The 20,844-nt window shown below is 39.7% G+C and overlaps 2 protein-coding genes across 8 annotated transcripts in view; one reads left to right on the forward strand and one right to left on the reverse strand.

Moving 5' to 3' along the window:
- Window positions 1-688: 688 nt before the first annotated feature.
- Window positions 689-7,288, forward strand: tmem243b (transmembrane protein 243, mitochondrial b). 4 transcript variants are annotated; one of them, XM_083528962.1, is made up of 6 exons: window positions 689-816; window positions 1,340-1,438; window positions 3,133-3,303; window positions 5,736-5,786; window positions 5,872-5,976; window positions 6,613-7,288. In XM_083528962.1, exons 3-6 carry the CDS (start codon window positions 3,226-3,228, stop codon window positions 6,757-6,759), a joined length of 381 nt encoding a protein of 126 aa, XP_083385088.1. In that variant the 5' UTR covers window positions 689-816; window positions 1,340-1,438; window positions 3,133-3,225; the 3' UTR covers window positions 6,760-7,288. The 4 variants fall into 4 exon arrangements, with proteins under 4 accessions (XP_083385088.1, XP_083385087.1, XP_083385086.1 ...); XM_083528961.1 differs by having other exon boundaries at window positions 1,340-1,434; window positions 3,105-3,303; XM_083528960.1 differs by having other exon boundaries at window positions 1,340-1,434; window positions 3,131-3,303.
- Window positions 7,289-8,155: 867 nt separating this feature from the next.
- The window catches only part of dmtf1 (cyclin D binding myb-like transcription factor 1), a 12,987-nt gene continuing 298 nt past the window's right edge, over window positions 8,156-20,844 (reverse strand). Inside the window, exons 1-17 of one of the 4 annotated variants that reach the window (XM_083528958.1) lie at window positions 19,782-20,844; window positions 19,560-19,672; window positions 18,205-18,327; window positions 18,041-18,126; window positions 17,815-17,914; window positions 17,654-17,730; window positions 16,608-16,765; window positions 16,491-16,523; window positions 16,292-16,401; window positions 14,849-15,077; window positions 14,549-14,700; window positions 13,419-13,571; window positions 13,235-13,320; window positions 12,687-12,845; window positions 11,784-12,008; window positions 9,049-9,184; window positions 8,156-8,827 (exon numbers count right to left, since the gene is read on the reverse strand). The exon at window positions 19,782-20,844 is cut by the window's right edge and continues 188 nt beyond it. In XM_083528958.1, coding sequence (XP_083385084.1) covers window positions 8,790-8,827; window positions 9,049-9,184; window positions 11,784-12,008; window positions 12,687-12,845; window positions 13,235-13,320; window positions 13,419-13,571; window positions 14,549-14,700; window positions 14,849-15,077; window positions 16,292-16,401; window positions 16,491-16,523; window positions 16,608-16,765; window positions 17,654-17,730; window positions 17,815-17,914; window positions 18,041-18,126; window positions 18,205-18,327; window positions 19,560-19,665 — 1,971 coding nt within the window. In that variant the 5' untranslated portion in view covers window positions 19,666-19,672; window positions 19,782-20,844 and the 3' untranslated portion in view covers window positions 8,156-8,789. The remainder of the gene's footprint in view (window positions 8,828-9,048; window positions 9,185-11,783; window positions 12,009-12,686; window positions 12,846-13,234; window positions 13,321-13,418; window positions 13,572-14,548; window positions 14,701-14,848; window positions 15,078-16,291; window positions 16,402-16,490; window positions 16,524-16,607; window positions 16,766-17,653; window positions 17,731-17,814; window positions 17,915-18,040; window positions 18,127-18,204; window positions 18,328-19,559; window positions 19,673-19,781) is intronic. The other 3 variants (XM_083528956.1, XM_083528959.1, XM_083528957.1) reach the window with 3 other exon arrangements.

A 20,844-nucleotide genomic window follows, 5' to 3' on the forward strand; every position in this document is an offset into this window, starting at 1 on the left:
AGGCTTTAAAAATAATACATTTGTGACAAATACATTAAAACAACTATCACACATTCAGTAACAAAGTAAATGTAATTTGTACTTAAACACTTTTAAGTTTTCTCATTTGGGGACAATTTAACTTCACTACATTTCAAAGTCAAATATCTGACTTTTTACTCAACTACATTTTGTGAAATCAGGGTTTTGAACTTGTTCTGATTGGTGCTTGGTGGTTTCTACTGATCACCAACATACATCTCAGCATCGGTTCAACAGCAAACAGAACATTTAGAGAGGAATAAATGATGGAAGAAACTCCAGACTCGAACTCGCCACAACACACGTGACCTTATTTAGTCCCGTACGATTTCTCTATCTATCTATCTATCTATCTATCTATCTATCTATCTATCTATCTATCTGTCTGTCTGTCTGTCTGTCTGTCTGTCTGTCTGTCTGTCTGTCTATCTATCTATCTATCTATCTATCTATCTATCTATCTATCTATCTATCTAACCATCAAATCTATCTATCTATCTATCTATCTATCTATCTATCTATCTATCTATCTATCTATCTATCTATCTATCTATCTATCTATCGTTCTATCTATCTATCGTTCTATCGTTCTATCTATCGTTCTATCTATCGTTCATTCTACCTCAAAATTGTATGGCTTTAAGACTACGTCATTTCCGGTTTCGTTTGCCTACTCCCGCTATAATAATAATGCTGCACTTTATCCTTAGAAATAGCGAGGCTTTCCGGTAGTCTGACTTTTTTATTCCGAAAAGCTGATTACATTTATGAAAAAGGATTTATTTGGCTGAGTAAGTCCGCGTTTAACACTTTCTCTTAATAATTAGCTGTTTAGCTTTTACTTGTTAAGCTTTAATTTGCTTTAGCCTGTTATATCACATTCTGTAGTTTCGATGTTTTCGGTTCTGTTTTTTTTTCCACCCGCATTCGGTAAGTTCTGCCTCCTGTGTTACTATTGGCTGTATGTACATTCTGACACCCAGTTCTACGGCGCTACAGTGATTAGTTCTGACCAATCACAGCCGAGGAGGCGGTTTTAAACGGAATACGGATGGGAAGAAAAAAACCGTTATAGGCAACCTATATAAATGGCATTTGTTTTTTTCGGGAACCTTTTTACAAATTGAAGAATAAATAAATCCAATGATGAATTATGAATATAATTTAATAATATGACTTGCCGAGTCAGAACAGATGAACTGTTTTATTCAATGAAAGTAATAAAACCACACCTTAAAGCAGAGGATGTAAATAGGGTAATATGATAGAATGTGTAAATGTGAATATTAAACTTGTTCTGATCTTTACTTTGCTGCAGGTTTTTTTGCTGGGAAAAAAACCAACAACAATGTTTTTCACTTAAACATCAAACATTTAAATCCCAAATGAGAGAAATTTCTGTCTAATTTCCAGGTAAGTTCTTTATGTTAATAATGATTATTTGTTGCAGTAATATAAAAAGCCCATGTGTAATAGTGTGCTTTCACTCTTCCTAAGCACACTGTCTTCTATACACGACTTTTCACCCACTACAAGTCAAACAGGAACCATTTCAATTCTGCTGATTTTAGCTGATTATCAGCTGCTCACATGACATGCAGTGTTTTTTATGATGCACTTCTCAGATCTAAACCCTGGGGCTGAGCGGAGATCACAGCATCCTTCTTGTTTATTTATTATTCAGTAACCCTGTTTGTATTCATTGAAATATTTCCTTGGGCATTCCCATTGCTCATGACAGTTCATATAGTTATTTTCCTGTGCAAAGTAATTCAGAAGGGATTTTACATCGCAAACACAAAAGGCTGGACAGTTTGATGGGATGATTTCAGTATGGTGATATAATAAATTTACACTTTTCTAAAGATTGTCTTAATGTCAGTACCTCTGTTGATATTTGCTGAAAAAAAAAGTAACTGCTTTAAAATAATATAAAAATAAAATAAATCTTTCTAAGATTCTGACAGTTTTGATAGACCAGAAGCTCTGAGCTCATAGTGACACTTTTGTTAATTGGAAAAATGATCAATCATATCATGTGAATCTGAAGGATCTCTTCAGCTTTGCACCCATGCAACCCGAGCTTTCCAAATTCGAAGATCCGTAATCGATCGTGAATTTTGTTTGTTCATCACACAGATTGTAACAGAAGCGACAACTTGCAGAATGTCGTGGATTAGCTCCACCCCTCATTTTTATGTTTGGCCCCGCCCCTCACAATGTTTCATTTAATTGGCTTTGAATCACTTTTTTTGGAAACATGGCCACAAATTTGTAAATGAAGTAAAGAGATGCACTTTTGAAACTTATGGCAAAAAAAAAAACATAATGATGTTTTTTTTTTTTTAATGATGCACAATCCAGTCTGTCATGATATTTAATTCTGAGGTTTTGCTAAAGAAAACACAACAAACCTGTTTAGAGATATGATCATGGCACCTGTTAGTGGGTGGATGTATATACATTTGTTCCCCAAAGTTGACGTGTTAGAAGCAGTAAAAAACGGTCAAGTGTAAGTATTTTAATGAGTTTGACACATTGTGACGTCTAGACGTCTGGGTCAGAGCATCATCAAAACTGCAGCTCTTGTGGGATGTTCCTGTTCTGCAGTGGTCAGTATCTATCAAAAGTGCTCCAGGGGAGGAACAGTGGTGAACCGGTGACAGGGTCATGGGGGCTGAGGCTCATTGATGCATGTGGGGAGGGAAGGCTGGTCCGTGTGGTCCGATCCAACAGACGAGCTCCTGTAGCTCAGATTGCTGAGGAATTAATGCTGGATAGGTCAGAACTGTTTTGGCAAAAAAAAGGGACCAACACAATATTAGACATGTGGTCATAATGTTCTGCCTGATTTGTGTATATGTTCAGTTTGAGGGGTGACTAAGTGGTTATCATGATGAGCGAAATAAAAAGAATCAAATGAATAATAAAAAAAGTCGTACAAATGTTTGCTATTGGAAAGTCATTCTTCCATCAATTAAACATTGCAATCATGTGCACTTGCTGTGATATAAAAGGGAAAAAAAAACCTTTGGATAGAAAACCCATACACCTATAACATGTCGGCTTCTGCTGTTAAACAGATGTTAAATGGCTGATTGTTCCTCAGAGAGCTCAGGACTGAGGATGTACGGCTGCCGAAGGAGCATGTAGTTCCTGCCTTTATTGGGGAGGAGAAAGAGAGAGAAGCTGGGAGAGAAGAACATGGAAGACTTCACAACACGGACTTATGGCACCAGTGGCCTGGACGACAGACCTCTGTTTGGGGAAACTTCAGCAAGGGTAGGACTCTTGTGTGTCTGTGACTCGTCTCGAGTGTTTACAGTGTTTTTACACATTTCACCAGTGAGCTGCTGTGCTTTTCCACCACCAGTTCTGTTTATTTGTGAATAGACCTTAGGATATTGTTATTATATAATGACTCAAGACTCTATTTTGTCATTAAGACTCTTCTGACTTTAAAGCACTTGGTATTACATTTTTCCAAAGCATCAGACTGCAGTGTTTGCCTGAGTTTTTTAACCTCTGTAGATTTTAAATTTGCTCAGTATGACATCATTTAACTATTTATTTGCATTTATTTATTTTGTTATATATCTGTACACCTGGGTATTCGTACTTGTATTTGGGTATTTATTTCTTTATCACTGTTTATTTAGTTATAACCTCGCTCCTGCTTTAAATACAACCCTCAGTGCTGGCATGTCATTGAAAAGTACACAAAAAAATCCCAATTTGTAGCTGCAGGAGTTTTTCCTGCTAGGATCTGGCGGTGTGACAGGCGCATGATCAGGATTGATGCACTAGTTTACAAGGCAAAATAATAACAATCAGGATTGTTGTGTGGGTGTGAGGGTGTGTTGGGGTGAGTAAGGTCAAATATTTTAATGATAGAATAGTCATTCTCTGCATAACATCATTTACTTTAATGTCATCAATTCTGCAAATATTGTCCAAAATCTGGTCATATCATGGGAGGTTCAGTGGCATGAAAATTTAGATCCTTAACCTAAGAATGGAAATGTTGTGTGATAATTTGATGTTTACATGGCAACGTGAACCTACTGTATGTTTTTCTCTGCAGAATTTACATTCTGTCAGTGTGCACATGGAGTGAATAGAAAGACATACATGTGTGTGTGTGTGTGTATATATATGTGTATATATACCTTCTTCTTTCGGCTGCTCCCATTAGGGGTTGCCACAGCGGAACATCCGTCTCCATACTAGTCCTCTACATCTGCCTCCTTCAAACCAACTACCTGCATGTCCTCCCTTACCACATCCATAAACCTCCTCCTTTCTCTAATAAACTAATTTCTAATCCTGTCCATCGTCGTCACTCCCAACGAAAACCTCAATATCTTCAGCTCTGCTACCTCCAGCTCCACCTCCTGTCTTTTACTCACTATGCCACTGTCTCTAAACCATACAACATCACAGGTCTCACCACAGTCCTATAAACTTTCCGGTTCACTCTCACAGATACTCTTCTATTACAAATCACTCCTGCCACTCTTCTCCACCCACTCCACCCTGCCTGCACTCTTTTCTTCACTTCTCTAACACACTCTCCATTACTTTGCACTGTTGACCCCAGGTATCTGAACTCCTCCACCTTCTCCACCTTTTCTCCCTGTAACTGCACCACTCCACTGCCCTCACTCTTTCATTCACACACATGTACTCTGTCTTACTCCTACTGACTTTCATTCCCCTTCTCTCCAGCGTGTACCTCCACCTTTTCAGGCTCTTCTCAACCTGCTCCCTACTCTCACCACAAATCACAATATCATCCGCAAACATCATAGTCAATGAAGACTCCTGTCTGACCTCGTCTGTCAACCTGTCCATCACCACTGCAAACAGGAAAGGGCTCAGAGCTGATCCTTGTTGCAGTCCCACCTTTCACCTCGAACCAGTCTGTCGTTTCTACTGCACACTTCACTGCTGTCACTTTGTCCTTATTCATGTCCTGCAGCACCCTCACATACCTCTCTGACACAACTGACTTCCTCATACAATACCACAACTCCTCATCACCTCTGTTCCCTTCACCAACATGGCCATTGAAATCTGCCCCAATCACCAATCTTTCTTTCCTAGGTACACCTTCCACCACCTCATCTAACTCATGCCAGAATTTTTCCTTCTTCTTCACCTCACCGCCCACTTGTGGAGCATAAGCACTGATGACATTTATCATCACCTCTTCAACTTCCAGCTTCATGTTCATCACTCTATCAAAAACTTTCTTCACCTCCACTACACTCTTACTGTACTTTTTCTTCAGGATCACATCCACACCATGAAAGAACAGTTTAAACCCACCTCCAATGTTCCTGGCCTCACTCCCTTTCCACTTGGTCTCCTGAACAAGTCTACCTTTCTCCTCTCCATCATATCAGCTAACTCTCTCCCTTTACCAGTCATAGTACCAACATTTAAAGTGCCAACCCTAACCTCTACTCTCCTCCACTTCTCCTTTCCCTGCTGTCTCTGTAGACGTCTCCCTATTCTCCTTCTCCTCCTTGGGCCAACAGTAGCCCAATTTCCAACCCTGTTGGCTAATGAAACCCGATCCGGTATGAAATTCTGATTCGTGATCCACATATTTGATTTGGCACGTTCTATGATGATGGTGTGTGAGTGTTGAGTAAAAATTAAAACTGATTGACGGCTCACATTTCTCTCTGTCTCTGTTTGCTTTTCAGGATCGGATCATCAATATAGTAATGGGTGGACTTGCGTCTTTACTAGTAATAGTAAGTTGTGCTGAATTAATCTTAATAGTTTGTATTTAAAAGGATTTTAAGTCTTAAAGGTTTTTTTTTTTTTCTTTTCACCCAGGTGACCATTATCAGCGCCTTCGTCTTCCCCCTGCAGCTTCCAAAGCCATTGAACATCTTCTTTGCTGTGTGTATCCTGCTGATGTGCATCTCAGTGCTCATTCTGGTAGGTGAACACCACCATATAGAACATTATGATAAAAACATAAACACACCTGTTATGAATGCAGTTATCCAATCAGCCAATCAGGAAACAGCAGCAAATCAATGCAAATAAGGATGTTATAATTTTTTAACACAGATTGTCCCCAAGTTACGATGGTTTGACTTTTTTGATCTTACGAACTGGTAAATGGAACATACACTCAGGGTACTCTTTACCAAGTCATGTAGCAGCTAATACGAGTGAAGAGATTCCGTTAATGTTTACGAGAAACACCAGAATCAGGAAATGAGTGTGATCTCTGGGCCTCTGTGGCACGACTGTTGGTGTCAGATGAACAGCTTTGAAACTGCTGATGATCTGAGATTTTCTCACACAACCGTCTCTAGAGTTCACACTCGCAGCCTCATGCAAGAAACATCTGTCGGTTTTGTCTGTGTCAAATAAGATTGGCCAGGCTTGTTTAAGCTGACAAACATAATATCAAGGATATCTTTTAAAAAAAAAAGGACTGTTGAGGACTGTCTGAAACACTAGGAGGGGACATCAGGTAGGACTTCTGCTGCTCAGGAATCTGAGGTCTAATAACATGTATATTAAAGATGCTTGAAACATGCCCTGGTTGTCTCTTTCTGTCAGATCTTCTGGTACAGACAGGGAGACTTGGAGCCTAAATTTCGCAACCTGATCTACTACATGCTGTTTTCAATCGTCCTGCTATGCATATGTGCCAACTTGTACTTCCACGACGTGGGAGGTGACAAAAAGGCCAACGCCTTATCATAGGGACAGGAGGAAACCCTGCAACGGTGGAAGGAGACGCGCGTCCACGTTTCCTTTTCTCCAACCTCATGCGGTGTCATCAGGGCTCAGTCTGCCTCCAAAGGCCTTTAAGCAGACCCAAAGTATTCTAGACATGAATATATGCGTATTGTGTAGCACGGCGGATGTGTATGCAGATGTTTGGCATCCCCGAGTGCTGTATATATTCCTGCATTGCTGTATATGCCAACGTGATTGCGAGACTGTTCCTGACTATAAGCCATGATTAGGTATGCCGCAGAAAGCAGTTATTTGTATATTACACGTACATTCTTAAATCAAGATCTAGAAGCTTTTCAAAATCTTGAAGCTGAAGCACTTGCCATAACCGAGACGCAGCCAGAACCTGACCGAGGGAAAACGGTGTTTGGGTTTCTGCTGAAGGTTTCTGTGTCTCTGCACACTGTGTCATTTGATATGGCCAAGATTAATGATTGTTAATATTTAATTTCTAATGTAAATTTTATGTAAGAAATAAATCCAAATTCCCAAACATTGGTGTATTTGTAATTTCTTACTAGAGAAAAGTTGGGCAAGTTTTTCAATGGTAAAAGTGCAAAATATGGAGAACATATAATTATAGTATAATTAAATGGAAATAGTCAAATGAAAAAATAAATAAATGCAGAATTAAATCCATACTTGGACAATAAAAAGTACCTCATTCAATTAATGCATGATTTTTTCTTTTTTTAAATGATATTAAACTTTACTCTCATTGAAAAATCCTCCCTTAGCGTGAGATTTACACACTCTCGCCATCCAGACAGTTAAATTCTCCAAAGTTTAGCTAAAATACTTTGCCATGCCTCTTGGTGTTCTTCAGTAGTAGGAGATGAAATCCCAGAGCAGTTCAATAGGATTTAGGTGTGGTGACTGGCAGGCAATTCCATGTTAGATATCACTTACAGAGCCTGGCCGCATGTTTCGGGTTGTTGTCTTGTTGTATGGTGACGTCGGTTCCAATTAGTTGCAGTCCAGAAGGAATTGCATGGTGTTGAAGTACGGAATGGTAGCCATGTTGGTTTAGTTTTCCTTTCACCCTGAAAAAGTCTCCATTCCTTCCTGTTTCAAAACAACCCCAAATAATTAAGCTTCCACCTCCATGTTTGCGTGTGGGGGTGAGGCAGTCTGCTCCCAACATCTCTCATCATCTCTCATGTTCTCCATCCTACATAAGTTTTACTATTAGAACCAAAAAATGTCACATTTGGACTCTTTCGTTCGCAACGTGTTTTTGCCTTTTGCCCTTGTGTGTTGCTTATAAACAAATGGAACATGCGTGTCTCAAAAACAAAAATTGTGTGTATGAATGCATTTTTTTTGTTTTACTTTTAGAATAAACAGAAAATGCTAAAAGCACGGCGAATAACGTTTCGTTTATTCAATAAATAAACACAGGACCATACACTCACATAGAAAATGTAACCATTTTGATAAATTAATATCTGTCCAGTCAAGAGGACGCCTTGGTGTTTGGCCAAACACGCTATAAGAACAGAAAATGGAGACAGTGCAAAATTTCATAAAATGTGGAAGAGAAAGCAGGACCTCCCTAAAATTGTCAGGTTTCAGTGTAATGCTTTTGTTTTCAGTGGACCGTTAAAAAAAAGAAAAGTGTGAATGAATGCACGTCCTCCATAACCGCATTCTGTGGACAGTTCTACAAATATTCAGACTTTATACAGATCCATCAAAGTAAACATTGTGTGTGTGTGTGTGTGTGTGTGTGTTTTCTCCCTGTGATTCCTGCTTATGACGACTGGCTCAGTGTGTTCGCGTTAAATCGAATGAACGGGTTTGGCAACGTGCAGGAAACGAGATGCGCATGTTTCCTGACTCTCCCAGTTTATGGTATTCATAATACTTGCCCTCTACAGCAGGATGTGTTGAGAACGGTGGCTCGTTCCCCCACAAACACTGGTCGTTCTCTTTGCATTAGACACACAACAACGACAGCACGGCTTGAAACCAGCCTCTGGTACAGCTGCTCATCAGTCTGATCCTTCCTCCTGGTTCTGTAGAATGGGATCTGTGCAGGGAAACAAATTATTTAAATTTTATTTGTAGAGCCCTTTTAACGATATTGTCCCAAAGCAGCTTTACACAGATACATGTGTAAGGTTATGCAATTTAAATGTATATAGTAGTGCCTATAAGATTATCCCTAACTGTTAATGTGAATCATTAACACACACATCTGGATTAAAGAAGTAAAAAAATATATAGTCAGCATCAGCGATGAATTATGACCTGTTAGTGTACCGACGGGGAGGACAGAGTCAGTGGTGATGTCACTGGTGGGGATGAAGCTGCCCGGTGATGGGACGATTAGTACCGTGCCGTCGCCAATGCCACTGCTCACCACGTCCTCCTTTAACGTCGAACTCTAAAGTAGAAAACAGAGAACAGGACAGATGTGGTTACATGTGTAGAAAAGACTGGGGTCCAATATTTGTATTTAATTTATTATTATTTTTAATGTTTCTTTTTATAACGATTATAATTAATAAATAGCATATTACAGTTTTTCCTCAGTCACTTTGTGCATCATGAAAGCAATTTCTCAATTCTTTTATTTAATTGCGAATGCTTTGGTATATTCATGTAATCGACTGTGTACACAAAATATATAATACACGTTTCACATGAATATTCTTGACCCCCCAAAAACATTTAGGCATCAGCTCATTGCAACTGATTTGTGCAGATGAATCTTGAATTTCACTAACGAAGGGAAGTGTATGGCATCAGATCATCAACCGATGATCAACTCGCTCTCTAAATAGGTCAAAGTTGAATCACGTGAACCTTCAATTGGCGACAGACAGTAAAAGTGTGAATCCTGCCTGGTCTCTTGCATTCAATATAAAGTTTATATCAGTAAACACTGAAACTGTGCTGCACGACTAAACATTTTGATTTTGTTTGTCAACAATGACAAAAGGACTTGTTATTCTGATTACAATATGATGCTTATTGACACAAATACTTACTTTTAAGAAATGAACTGAGGATTTAAAGAAAACTACTGGCTTTTGCAAGAAATCCAATGTATTGTGCTGTTTGTACCAATTGTTTTGAGAAATGCACCGACTGCTTTGCAAATATTAAGGATGATTCGAGAAACGCTTCTAGGCAACTGAGAAAAACAATATGCAGACAGGTTTCTATCAAAAGCTCGATTTATACAATATTCCTAAGATTATTAAACAAATAATAGTCATTTTACTGATTTTGAATGATAATTCATATAAAAAGTTGCAATCTTAGTAGAGTTACTGTATTTATTAATATTATCTACTACTTATTTATAAACATTGTTTCTTTATTTATCATGTTACAGAGGTGAAGCTCAATATCAAATTCTAAAAACCAAGTCATTATTCCGTCTTTAAGTTATTTCTAGATCTGAATGGCTTTTGTATAAAGAAAAAAACAATCTTCTAAAATCTAAGGAAAAATGTATAATATGATACAAAACATGTACATAACAGTTACACTGTATTGCCAAAAGTTTGCAGACACCTGGTCATAAGTATGGTATGTGCTTTCTGAGCGTAGCATTCCACATTTAGTCTCAATTCGCTCTTATAATTCCCTCCGCTCTTCTGGAAGATGTTCCACGGGATTTTAGCGTGTGCTTGTGCAGATTTGTGCTAATCAGCCACATGGGTGTGAGTAAAGTCAGGTACTTATGTAGGTGAGGTGAGAAGACCTGGGGTGCAGTCAGTGTTCCAATTCATCCCAAAGGTGTTTAATCAGAATGGAGATCTTCCATTCCAAAGCATGCAAACCACAGGGCTTTAGTTTCAGTGAAACCTGACACGTGGTTTATTGTTTCAACTTCTACAAAAATGAATACCGTATTTTCCGGACTATAAGCCGCTACTTTTTCCCCACTCTTTGAACCCCGCGGCTTAAACAAAGAAGCGGCTAATTTATGGATGTATCCTGTTTTTTTTTAAGGGGGAGTGGTGGCTCCAGCGGTTAAGGCGCTGGGTTACCGATCGGAAGGTCGGGGTTTCAAGCCCCGGTATCGCCAAGCTGCCACTCTTGGGCCCTTGAGCAAGGCCCTTAACCCTCTATGCTCCAGGGGTCCCTTACGAGAAAAATAAATCAAGGACCGTGACGTCGGAACGACGTGGGGCCGCCTTCCCGTGGGCTCACCACCTGCAGGAGGGACCTTAAGGGACCGGTGCTGAGAGGATTGGGCAGCAGTCGAAGGCGGGGGCCTTGACAGCCCGATCCCTGGACACGGAGAAGTGTCTGGGGAATCTGCTTAGACTGCTGCCCCCGCGACCCGAATTACGGATAAGCGGGAGAAGATGAAATGAAATCCTGGGTTTTTTCAGGTTTCACAAGCTTCAAGCCAAAAAACTGAGCCCCATAACATTAGACCAATGAAATTGCCGGACGGGTTCAGGTGAACCAATGAAATTCTTTATATTAAATCAGATGCGCACCCACTGAATCGGGCCGCACCACATCATAAATATGGATGAGGTTCCTCTGATGTTTGACCTGCCGCTCACTCGGACTGTCTACAGGAAAAGCGAATCATTCGTCACGCTGAAAACAAACGCACTTCACCTGTGTTCTGAGCTGCGCGGCATCGGGAGAAAAGCTTCACCGATGGTGATTTTTAAACACACGACGATGCCAAAAGATAAACTCCCGAGAAAATAGTTGTGAAAGGAAGAAGGAGGACAGTGAACAATGACTTTCTTGGAAGGCTACTGTTTAGATACAAGCCGTGTAACAGACACTGTCTTTCATTAAAGCCTGTGTAAAGTTCATTAGTTTCAGTGTAGACACCTGCGGCTTATAGACAGGTGCGGCGTATTTATGTTCAAAATAAAAATCTTTGTAAAATTCAGTGGGTGCAGCTTATATTTGGGTGCGCTTTATAGCCCGGAAATTACGGTAGTTCGAGAATGTTTGACACTGATCTACATCAGACTGAAGAAAAAAACGTCCCCCAGTACCTTATCCATTGAGTTCTCTTGCATGTCTTCAGAGTTCTGTTTACTCGACTCCTCCCCTTCCTCTGAGCACTCCGGCCCCTCTGCGGCCTCCACATTGGCCAAGTCCTGCGCCGATGTCAACTCTGATTGGTTAAGTGGGTCTGGAAGGTCTTCTGATGTCACTGTCTGGATTATGATCCCAGGTTGAGACATTTGCACTGTAACGTTGTCGCTCAGGTTGTCTCCCTGATCATCAGATGTAAGAGAATTTCACTGAAATCAATCATTCATCATCAGGACTTCCAAGCATTTGTAATAGAGGTCGACCGATATGGGATTTTCTCTGGCTGATATTTAGAAATCAGGGCAGCCGATGGCCGATATGTGATGCAGATTTTTTTGGCCAATTCTCTTCTTTTCTCTCATTAAATCTAACAGTTAATTAATAAGAAGTGATACAGAAAATTGTTAAAATTGGAGGCGGATCTTGTCGGCGAGAAATTCAGCTATTCAGCTTAGCGACTGAGAACACGGAAAAAAAAATGGTACTAATGAAAGCAAACAACTTTCGGAGTAAAGAGGGAACACAGACAGTCATTTTTGCTCTTGTCTTTGCAACTTAGCAGACATGATTGATAAAAACGACCCGAATCTGTTAGTAATGAGCGCAGCAGGTGAAAACGCTGCTTGCTTTATATATTCACAGTTCTAGCTCGTTTGGTTTCCCTGTTTGGATGCCGAATGCAGACTACTGCCACCTGCTGGTATTGGAGAATTATGTTCTCTCGCACAAGTGCAGTTTGCAGCACAATCGGCCGATGCCGATTAATTAGAAAAAAAGACAGAAAATCGGCCAGAGTAATTCGCCTGATCAACTGGTCGACCTCTAGTTTTTAATGCAGTCAAGTGAGTAAAAAGACTCACCGTGAGGCTGTGCAAGATAATCTGTTCCGGTGAGCCAGGCGATCCAGCTGCTGCAAGTGTAACGGTAGAATTGGCAGAGAGTGTGAGCGGCAGGCTTTGATTGGAACCTGTCTGGAGGAAATAAGTACCAGGGGTGCCTGTGGGCTGCAAGTGGAAGGACTGAAGAGGAAGAGAAAAGAAACCAGGAGTAACAATAAAAAAAGTCTTCAGTGCATTTTCTCTGTAATAAGCACATAGTCAACATAAATTCACTTGCACCAGTGCAAGAGTCATTATGACACTCAATAAAGTGGCAGAAAAGTTATTATAGTTAAAAAGAAGTATCTTCCATTTTTATACTACTGCTTAATATTACATATTAATAAATACATTAATCCTCCCTTTATGTCACATCATTGAATTCTCCAGGAAATGTGATATTTAGAAAGCTGATGAGCTCAGAATGTTTCTGGTTTGCATTAATGTGCTCCAATAAACAAATTACATTTGAATAACAAGGTTTGGGTATAACCTTCAAACTTCCATATACTGTATATTTTAACACTCACTGGCAGGAGTTCGAACGTCTGTAACGCTCCAGAGTTCAGCGTGATCGTGCCGCTTTCAGAGCTCGCACTCGTACTATCCGATGAAGCTGCACACAAGAGACACAAATTCAACACACTGCTCTGAGCTCCGACATGGTGCACAGGGTTGAACACAAGACACAGCGAGTTACAGGATTACGCTCACAGACGTGTGTGATCTGGACAGGGATCTGGACAGGGATCTGTAATGCAGTGACGGGGCTGGACGAGGTGTGGACAGAGTGCGAGCCCACCACCACCACTTTGTTCACTGTGGACGAGGGAGCTTCGACGACGTCCTGCAGTCCTTTCAGCAAGACTGTAATATCACACACAAAGATTTTTGTCTCGATTTACATTCTTTTGACGCAAGCTGAAACGTATGTCCTAAAATAGATTGATGATGAAAGAAAAGCTCTTTAATTTCATTTGTGCGTTAGAGAAAAATCATTAGACTGCAACACTTAGTCTTCTGCTTCTTTCGGGGTCTCCACAGCGGATTATTGGTCTCAATACCACCCTGTCCTCTACATCTGCCTCTCTCAAACCAACCACCTGCAGGTCTTCCCTCACCACATCCATAAACCTCCTCCTTTTCCTTCTGCCTGGTGGCTCCATCCTCAGCATTCTTCTACTGATATACCCCCATGTCCCTCCTCTGCACATGACCAAACCCTCTCCTCTCTCACCTTGTCTTCAATATGTCCTCCCTGCACTGTCGCTCTAATAAACTCGTTTCTAATCCTGTCCATCGTCGTCACTCCCGGCGTCTTCAACTCTGCCCTGTTCAGCTGCGCCTCCTGTCTTTTTCTCAATGCCACCGTTTCTATACATACAACAATAGCAGGTCTCACCACCGTCAGAACACTTATAGTTATATAATTAAAACTAGAGGTAATCCCAGAGTTACTGTGGAGATGCGTTCTGATGACCCCATCGTAATTTGAAAATATCGTAAATCGAGACATGGCCTAGCCTACCCAGGAGTCTTAAAGAACGGTGATCAGTATGGAGCAGTAAACTGTAATCTGTTACTAATTCAAAACCGTCGTAACTTTGGAACTACTAATATATAAAGCTATATTATGACTATATAATTCATATTTTATTCATATATTATGCTTTACAATATTAAAAATATATGGCTTGCAACCAGCTGTAGCTCAATTTTATCTCTGTAGCACAAAGCAGATTTCCAGAACGCTGGGTCGAGATCTAGAGTAACTAGATCTAGAGTCTCATGTGTAATATGTGTACTCTATATAGTTTGTTTTTGCAGGGGTTTTTTCGGCTTACCAGGAAACGGAAGGTCTTTGTGATTGGACACTTGTCTTTTAATGGTCCACCATTTGCTCCGGAGCCACTGAGGAGAGCGAACACTGCTCCATCCCTCAGCCAAAATGTCCCAGTTTATTTCGTTCTCATCCTCCACTGCCAGCTCGATTATCCTACACACACTTTCAATTAATATCCACCAGTCGCTTCCTGATAAATGACAAATCCAAACACCGCCCATTGCACAAATGCTTAGGTTTCTCTCTCTCTCTCTCTCTCTCTCTCTCTCTCTCTCTCTCTCTCTCTCTCATACACACAGACCTGCGGATGAGGTTGATATCGTCCTCTTTGGTCCATTCTGTGCCTCCGCTCTGCTTCCAGTTTAGGTAGTTGAGCCATTTGGAGCGACACTGTTTCTCCGAGCGCGTGCCAACCAGATCAGCCACTGATGCCCACGAAACGCCCTGAGTCACCACGTCACCAGCCTCTGTACCCGTCAGCTCATGCACAACCTCCGTCAGCCTCCTCTCTTCTTCCTCTGTCCATTTACCTGAGCATCAGGAACAGGATTATTAAAAAACTATTCACTCCAACTCCTCTGATCGCCTTTATTTCTGAACCCACAAGAATCAGGAGTTTTTACCTTCTAAACCATAAGTGATATAAAAATATAAGACCATGAAAACCTTTTTCCATGCATTTGACTTTTATTACTTTTCACTCACTCTAATTTTTCACCATATTTATTTTTATTTTACAAATTAGTTTCTCATTTATTTATTTATTTACATTTACAACATTCGTTTCCTCAGATGCGACTGAAGTTAGTCAACCTCATCTGTTTGAACAGTTGCTCATGCTGCAGCGCAGGACAGAGGAACACGGTTCAGACGTAAGTGTTATCCGTCCTCGTTTACTTACCCCAATCACTATCACTAGATAGTAGTGAGAGTAAAACATCACTTCTACCCTGAAAGCCAATTCTTCCTCAATTGTATTCCGGTCAGGGATACTTATTTAAAAAAATAAAAGAAGTGCACAAATCATATAATATCACACACAAATATTTTTGATCTGAATTTTTGAAAAATTTAACAAACAAAAAAAAAATCCAGAAAAAAAACCAAAACAGTTATTTAAATTGACTTTTTTTAAGCAATCTTGGCTGTTTTTAATCAATTGTCATTTAACCTAAAAAATAAAGAAAAAAAGAAAAAAACACTCATGGGCCAAATGTGACCTGGTTTCCATCTGTGAGGGTGAAGAAGCTTGCAAAGCTTAGAGAATGTTTCTTTGCTTTGCACTTTCAGGTTGAAAAAACAGAAGGAGGTGTTAGCTCACAGGTTAAGGCATTGTACTTAAGGTCATGAGCTCAAATCCCAGCCGCACCAAGCTGACACTCCTGGGACCCTTAACCCCATTGATTCTCGAATGTATAAATAAAATGAAAATATATCTCACTCTAAAAAAGGGCATCTGCCAAATTCTGTAAATGTAAATTACAATGAGGTGGAAACTTAGGGATTAAGAAGGCAGTGGACCTCTGAGAAGAAATTCAAGAGCTCAAGTACCACCATCACTAGGTGCCACTGCTGGGCCCTTGAGTACGGCCCTTAACCCTTAACTGCTCATTCGTATGAATGAGATAATTTTAATTCACGCTGGATAAAGGTGTCTGCCAAAAGCATAAACGTAAAAATTTGCTAAAAGCAATAATGAATTGTTCCGTGTTCTTGAATTGTAAGCTGTGTTTTTTGTTTTAACCTGTATGACACGTGTCCTTCATGAGTCTGCAGCGGTCTTTTACTGACGAGGCGCTGCGTCCCAGAGCTGCCCCGATGGTGGCCCAGTCGTTCCCATGCTTCTGCCTGAGTCTGATCAGATAAACACCAACACTTCCTTATAAAAACAAGCCGATCATCGAATCCCCAGACTCAAAACACGGTGATTAAACAGCACTCACTCTTTCAGCTTTTCAATTTCCTCTTGCGTGTATCTGCAAATCAGAAAAAAAAAACAGTCTCTCAGTATCAGTGCAGACGTGTGAGTGCATGTGTGCACTGAGAGTCTGCGTACTTACTTGCCTACGTGGTTGCGATTGTCATACATGCGCAACACGCGCCTGTAAACGGCGAACAGCGGACGATTCAAACCCCACGCGATGCTACGGTAAAAATCCTTTCGCTCTTCTTTCGACATCTCAAAGATGATCTCTGAAGGGTCCTGAAGCCCACGGTTCTGTGATCACAAGGGACGGGAACTACAGCTGGTAAAAATGTCCACTAACCAGAAACTGTTGGAGTCAGGTCTTTTTTTTTACAATAGGACATTATTACTAAAATTAAGCGTTAGTGAAAAGTGTAGTGAAAATTTATGAACGATGAACATTTAGCACAAAAAAAATGATACAACCGATGCAAAAGTTTTAACTCCCCTATGGACTTTGAATTAATAAAAAACAAACTTCAAGGTGTTTTTATTTAAATTTAATATAATACATTTAAATCTTCGAAAGCTATAACTAGAGGTCGACCGATTAATTGGCACTGTTTGATTACTGGAACTACTGGCAAAAATCCATACTGGTAGTTTTTCCGGCTTGCGGTCTGCTGTCGTTACAAGAGCGACCTCTAGAGGCGAGTCACAAATGCCATGTGCTGTTTGTTATCTTTACAATTCATTATTTATTAATTATATAGTTATATGTATTAATTCATATATTTATATTTATTTCATTTAGCACATTTTTTGATTCAGTACTGTCCTGTATTTTTTAAATAAAGTTCAGAAGTATTTTTCCTTTACACAATTTACTAGCAGGATACATATAATATTGTTTGAATTATTATTTTCATGGACACCTCATTTCTTGTCCTTTCTCCTAAGAATTCTTTACAGTCAATCACACTGAAACTAGCCAATGGATTGTCGCTATAAGCCCAAGTATGTGAAAGGGGGAAGATCACGCTTTTGACAGCACGAAGCAGCATGAGCAGCAGTGGCAAAAGATCACTTCATGAGTCTCACAGGAGTTCTGGGTTCCTTCAATTTCACCCGTGAATGATTTATATTTTAATATCGCTGCTCCTATTGTATGTCCCTAAATAATTCACGAGGTGATCTTACCTTGAGGTAGTTTTCAATGTTACTCATCAATATATCAATCTCCTCCTTTGACCACATCCCCTGTTTCCACTTGTGACCTACAAGAAGAGTGACGTGTTAGACAACCGATCATCACGCCAGCACCTGGATCCTGTCAGTTTACAGTTCAGTGTTGATTGCACCTTTGTTCACGAGAGTGTTCTTGTCCTCTTTCGTCGTAAACCAGGCTTGGCTGACTGCCGTCACGTCTGTGGATTTCCTTGCGGAGGACAACTTCTCATCCTGCACAAATTCAGACAGAGCACTTTATTAACCATGTCTTCAGTGTTCAGAAAGCGAAATGTCACACGTGGATTAAGTGTCTCCGGCTTAAGACGTATACATACACGCACACAGACACACGAATACCTGCGATTGATCTTCGTTCTCCTGATCCAGATCTTTCATTTCCGTCGCCGTCATCGTCACCTCAAAGCTCTCCTCGCGCTCTGAAACTGAAACGTGAATGCCACGTGTAAATGTTTTTGCCTCAGCGCGTTCATGATGTGCTTTTTTAAACTGCGAGGGCTTACGTGGAAGTGCGACCACCGAGTACGCAGACGGCGTGGACGCGGGGTCGTCCGTGTCCTCACTGGACAAACGCAATCGTTTGTGAATGGGCTCGGCTTCCTCGTCCGACCCCACCGGCCCGTCATCTGGAAAAAACATTTTAGGGCAGAAAGTAAAGTATCTGGGATTTGGTGTGTGACTCAACATGGGCGTTAATTCTAGAGTTAAGAGAGAATCAAAGGATATGTTGATCCTTTTAATCAACAAAATTTAAACTCTAACCACAGAAGAAATCCTTTTTAATCTGAAGCCGATTAATTCGAATAAATCCAAAAGGATGATAGACTCCAGTATTAAAATGCAAACTTAGACATTTGTCTTTTCAAAAGCGTGGAAAGCATCTTCTGTGATTCGTGCTGAATCTCTGCAATAGTGTCAAAACAGCGACCTTGGAGCTGGATATTCCTCTTCGGGAAAAGACTGAAGTCCGAAGGAACCAAATCTGGCGAGTACGGTGGGTGCGTAAGTGAGATCAAGTTGTTCCAGGCGACAAACTCACGTGTGAGAAGAGCTCGGTGACAGGGCACTCACGTGGTCAAAATATCACCAGTTGCACAGCTCCCGCTGTACACAGGAAAATGTCTTTGACACACTGACTTATGAAGGTCGGTGCTCCCTGTGACTGTGTGGGTAGCCTTGTGCTGCCATCTGTTGGCGTGCTACAAAACTAGTCAAAACCTTTTGATGCCACCTTATATAGAATGTCGGAGAGCTTTTTATATATATTTATATATATATATATATATATATATATATATATATATATATATATATATATATATATATATACACACACACACACACACACACACACACACTTTTTATTTTTATTTAATTAAAACAGAAGAGTAAAAATATTTTAATTATTTAAAAGATAAAATGCATAGTTCATTTTAATACGTTTCTACATTATTCCGAGGTTCCTATTTAATTGCAAGCAGTGTGTAATATTTGCCATGTTTGTCCAAAAGATCAGATCTTCCTCACGTTGATTTCTTTTCCACAAAAACGTGTTCAAATGAAACTCATTTGGATTTGATGTAAAACTTAGTATAGGATTTTTTCATGAACTTGCTCAGGTGCATGATCTCCTTAAATCCTCAAGAAGACACACTTCAAACTGGAAAACTCTTACATTTATGTCTATATTTCAAAAACTGCAGTTTTCAAGTTGTTTTTGTTAATATTATAAATTTCATGTGCTTTTATACACCCACTGTATCTCCATGCTCATTTGCGCGCGCGCACACACACACACACACACACACACACACACACACACACACACACACACACACACACACACACACACACTGACCGTTCTGAGCACAGTGCAGGATGATGGTACCATCAGTGTCCTGGGTGAAAGTGACAGAACTGACAGAGTCCAAAGCCACGGAGCCTGAGACATTTCCTGCGTTCATGCTCTGCCTGAAACACACACACAAACACCAAAATTATACATGTGATCCTGTATGGAATAATATAAAGCAGGAACACTACAAGTAGTTTATTCTGTAGACATTGTTTTTAAGCACACCATCATCATGGCCTTGTCTCAATAGCAGATATCAGAACCAGATCGGTATCAGAGCTCTTTTAGAATGCTGGGATTTAAACTCATCACCTTTACGATCAGAAGCCCAACACCTTAAACACCTTCCACTACTTGGATCACTATTACAACAAAACGGTGAAATCCACTTCACATGCGTGGAGTCTATGCTCTATAAGCTGTGCACACACACACACACACACACACACACACACACACACACACACACACACACACACACACACACACCACCACCTAACATGATATTTAAGAACATAAATCATGCATCATGGCAGAGGTGTGACTTTCGACATAAATAAATAAACATACTCAATGAAACAATTTAGTGTAAGTAATAATAATAATAATAATAATAATAAAGTAACTATTTATTTACTTTATCTACTTTACATTAAATCTATGTAAAAACATAGATTTGTTTCGACATCTTTAAGGTGTAACATACACTTCAGTAGTCAAACAAATAAAGCAGTTTATGACAATAATAACAACAATAATGATAACAATAATAAATTAAATAAATACATTAATTAATTTCACATCCTTGCAATCTACTAAAAACTTTTATTTTGCAGAAAAGAGATCAAAGAAACTTTTTGTACTAACTTACACTTGGTCAAAGTAATACTACTATTAATAAAACAAATAACTTTATTTACATTAAGATAAAAAAAAAAATAGATGTTTCAAGATGTTTAAGGTGTAAAATACACTGTCAAAACCCATGAAGCAGTTTGTGACAATAGAAATAATAATAATAATAATAATAATAATATCATAGACTTTTATTGTAATTATGCAACTCCTAATAATAACAATAAATGTGCATATATTTATTTCACATCTTCAGTACAGTTTCAAACATCTTGCAAGCATTTATTCTGTACATGATGTAAAATATTTCTCTAATAGATGTGACTATCATTATTTTTTCTGAGATTGAGTGTAAGTGCAGTGTGATGTGCTATAATGTGATGTGCTCAGTACACTGTTTATGGTTCAGTACATGAGCAGCTGCAGGCAGCAG

Source organism: Silurus aristotelis, assembly GCF_946808225.1.
Source record: "Silurus aristotelis genome assembly, chromosome: 24".
Taxonomy (NCBI): domain Eukaryota; kingdom Metazoa; phylum Chordata; class Actinopteri; order Siluriformes; family Siluridae; genus Silurus; species Silurus aristotelis.

Coding starts and splice junctions, on each gene's coding strand:
- tmem243b (XM_083528962.1), top strand. CDS start 3,226: ATGGAAGACTTCACAACACGGACTTATGGCACCAGTGGCCTGGACGAC. Junction 3,304..5,735: donor TTGGGGAAACTTCAGCAAGG/GTAGGACTCTTG, acceptor TTTGCTTTTCAG/GATCGGATCATCAATATAGT. Junction 5,977..6,612: donor GCATCTCAGTGCTCATTCTG/GTAGGTGAACAC, acceptor TCTTTCTGTCAG/ATCTTCTGGTACAGACAGGG.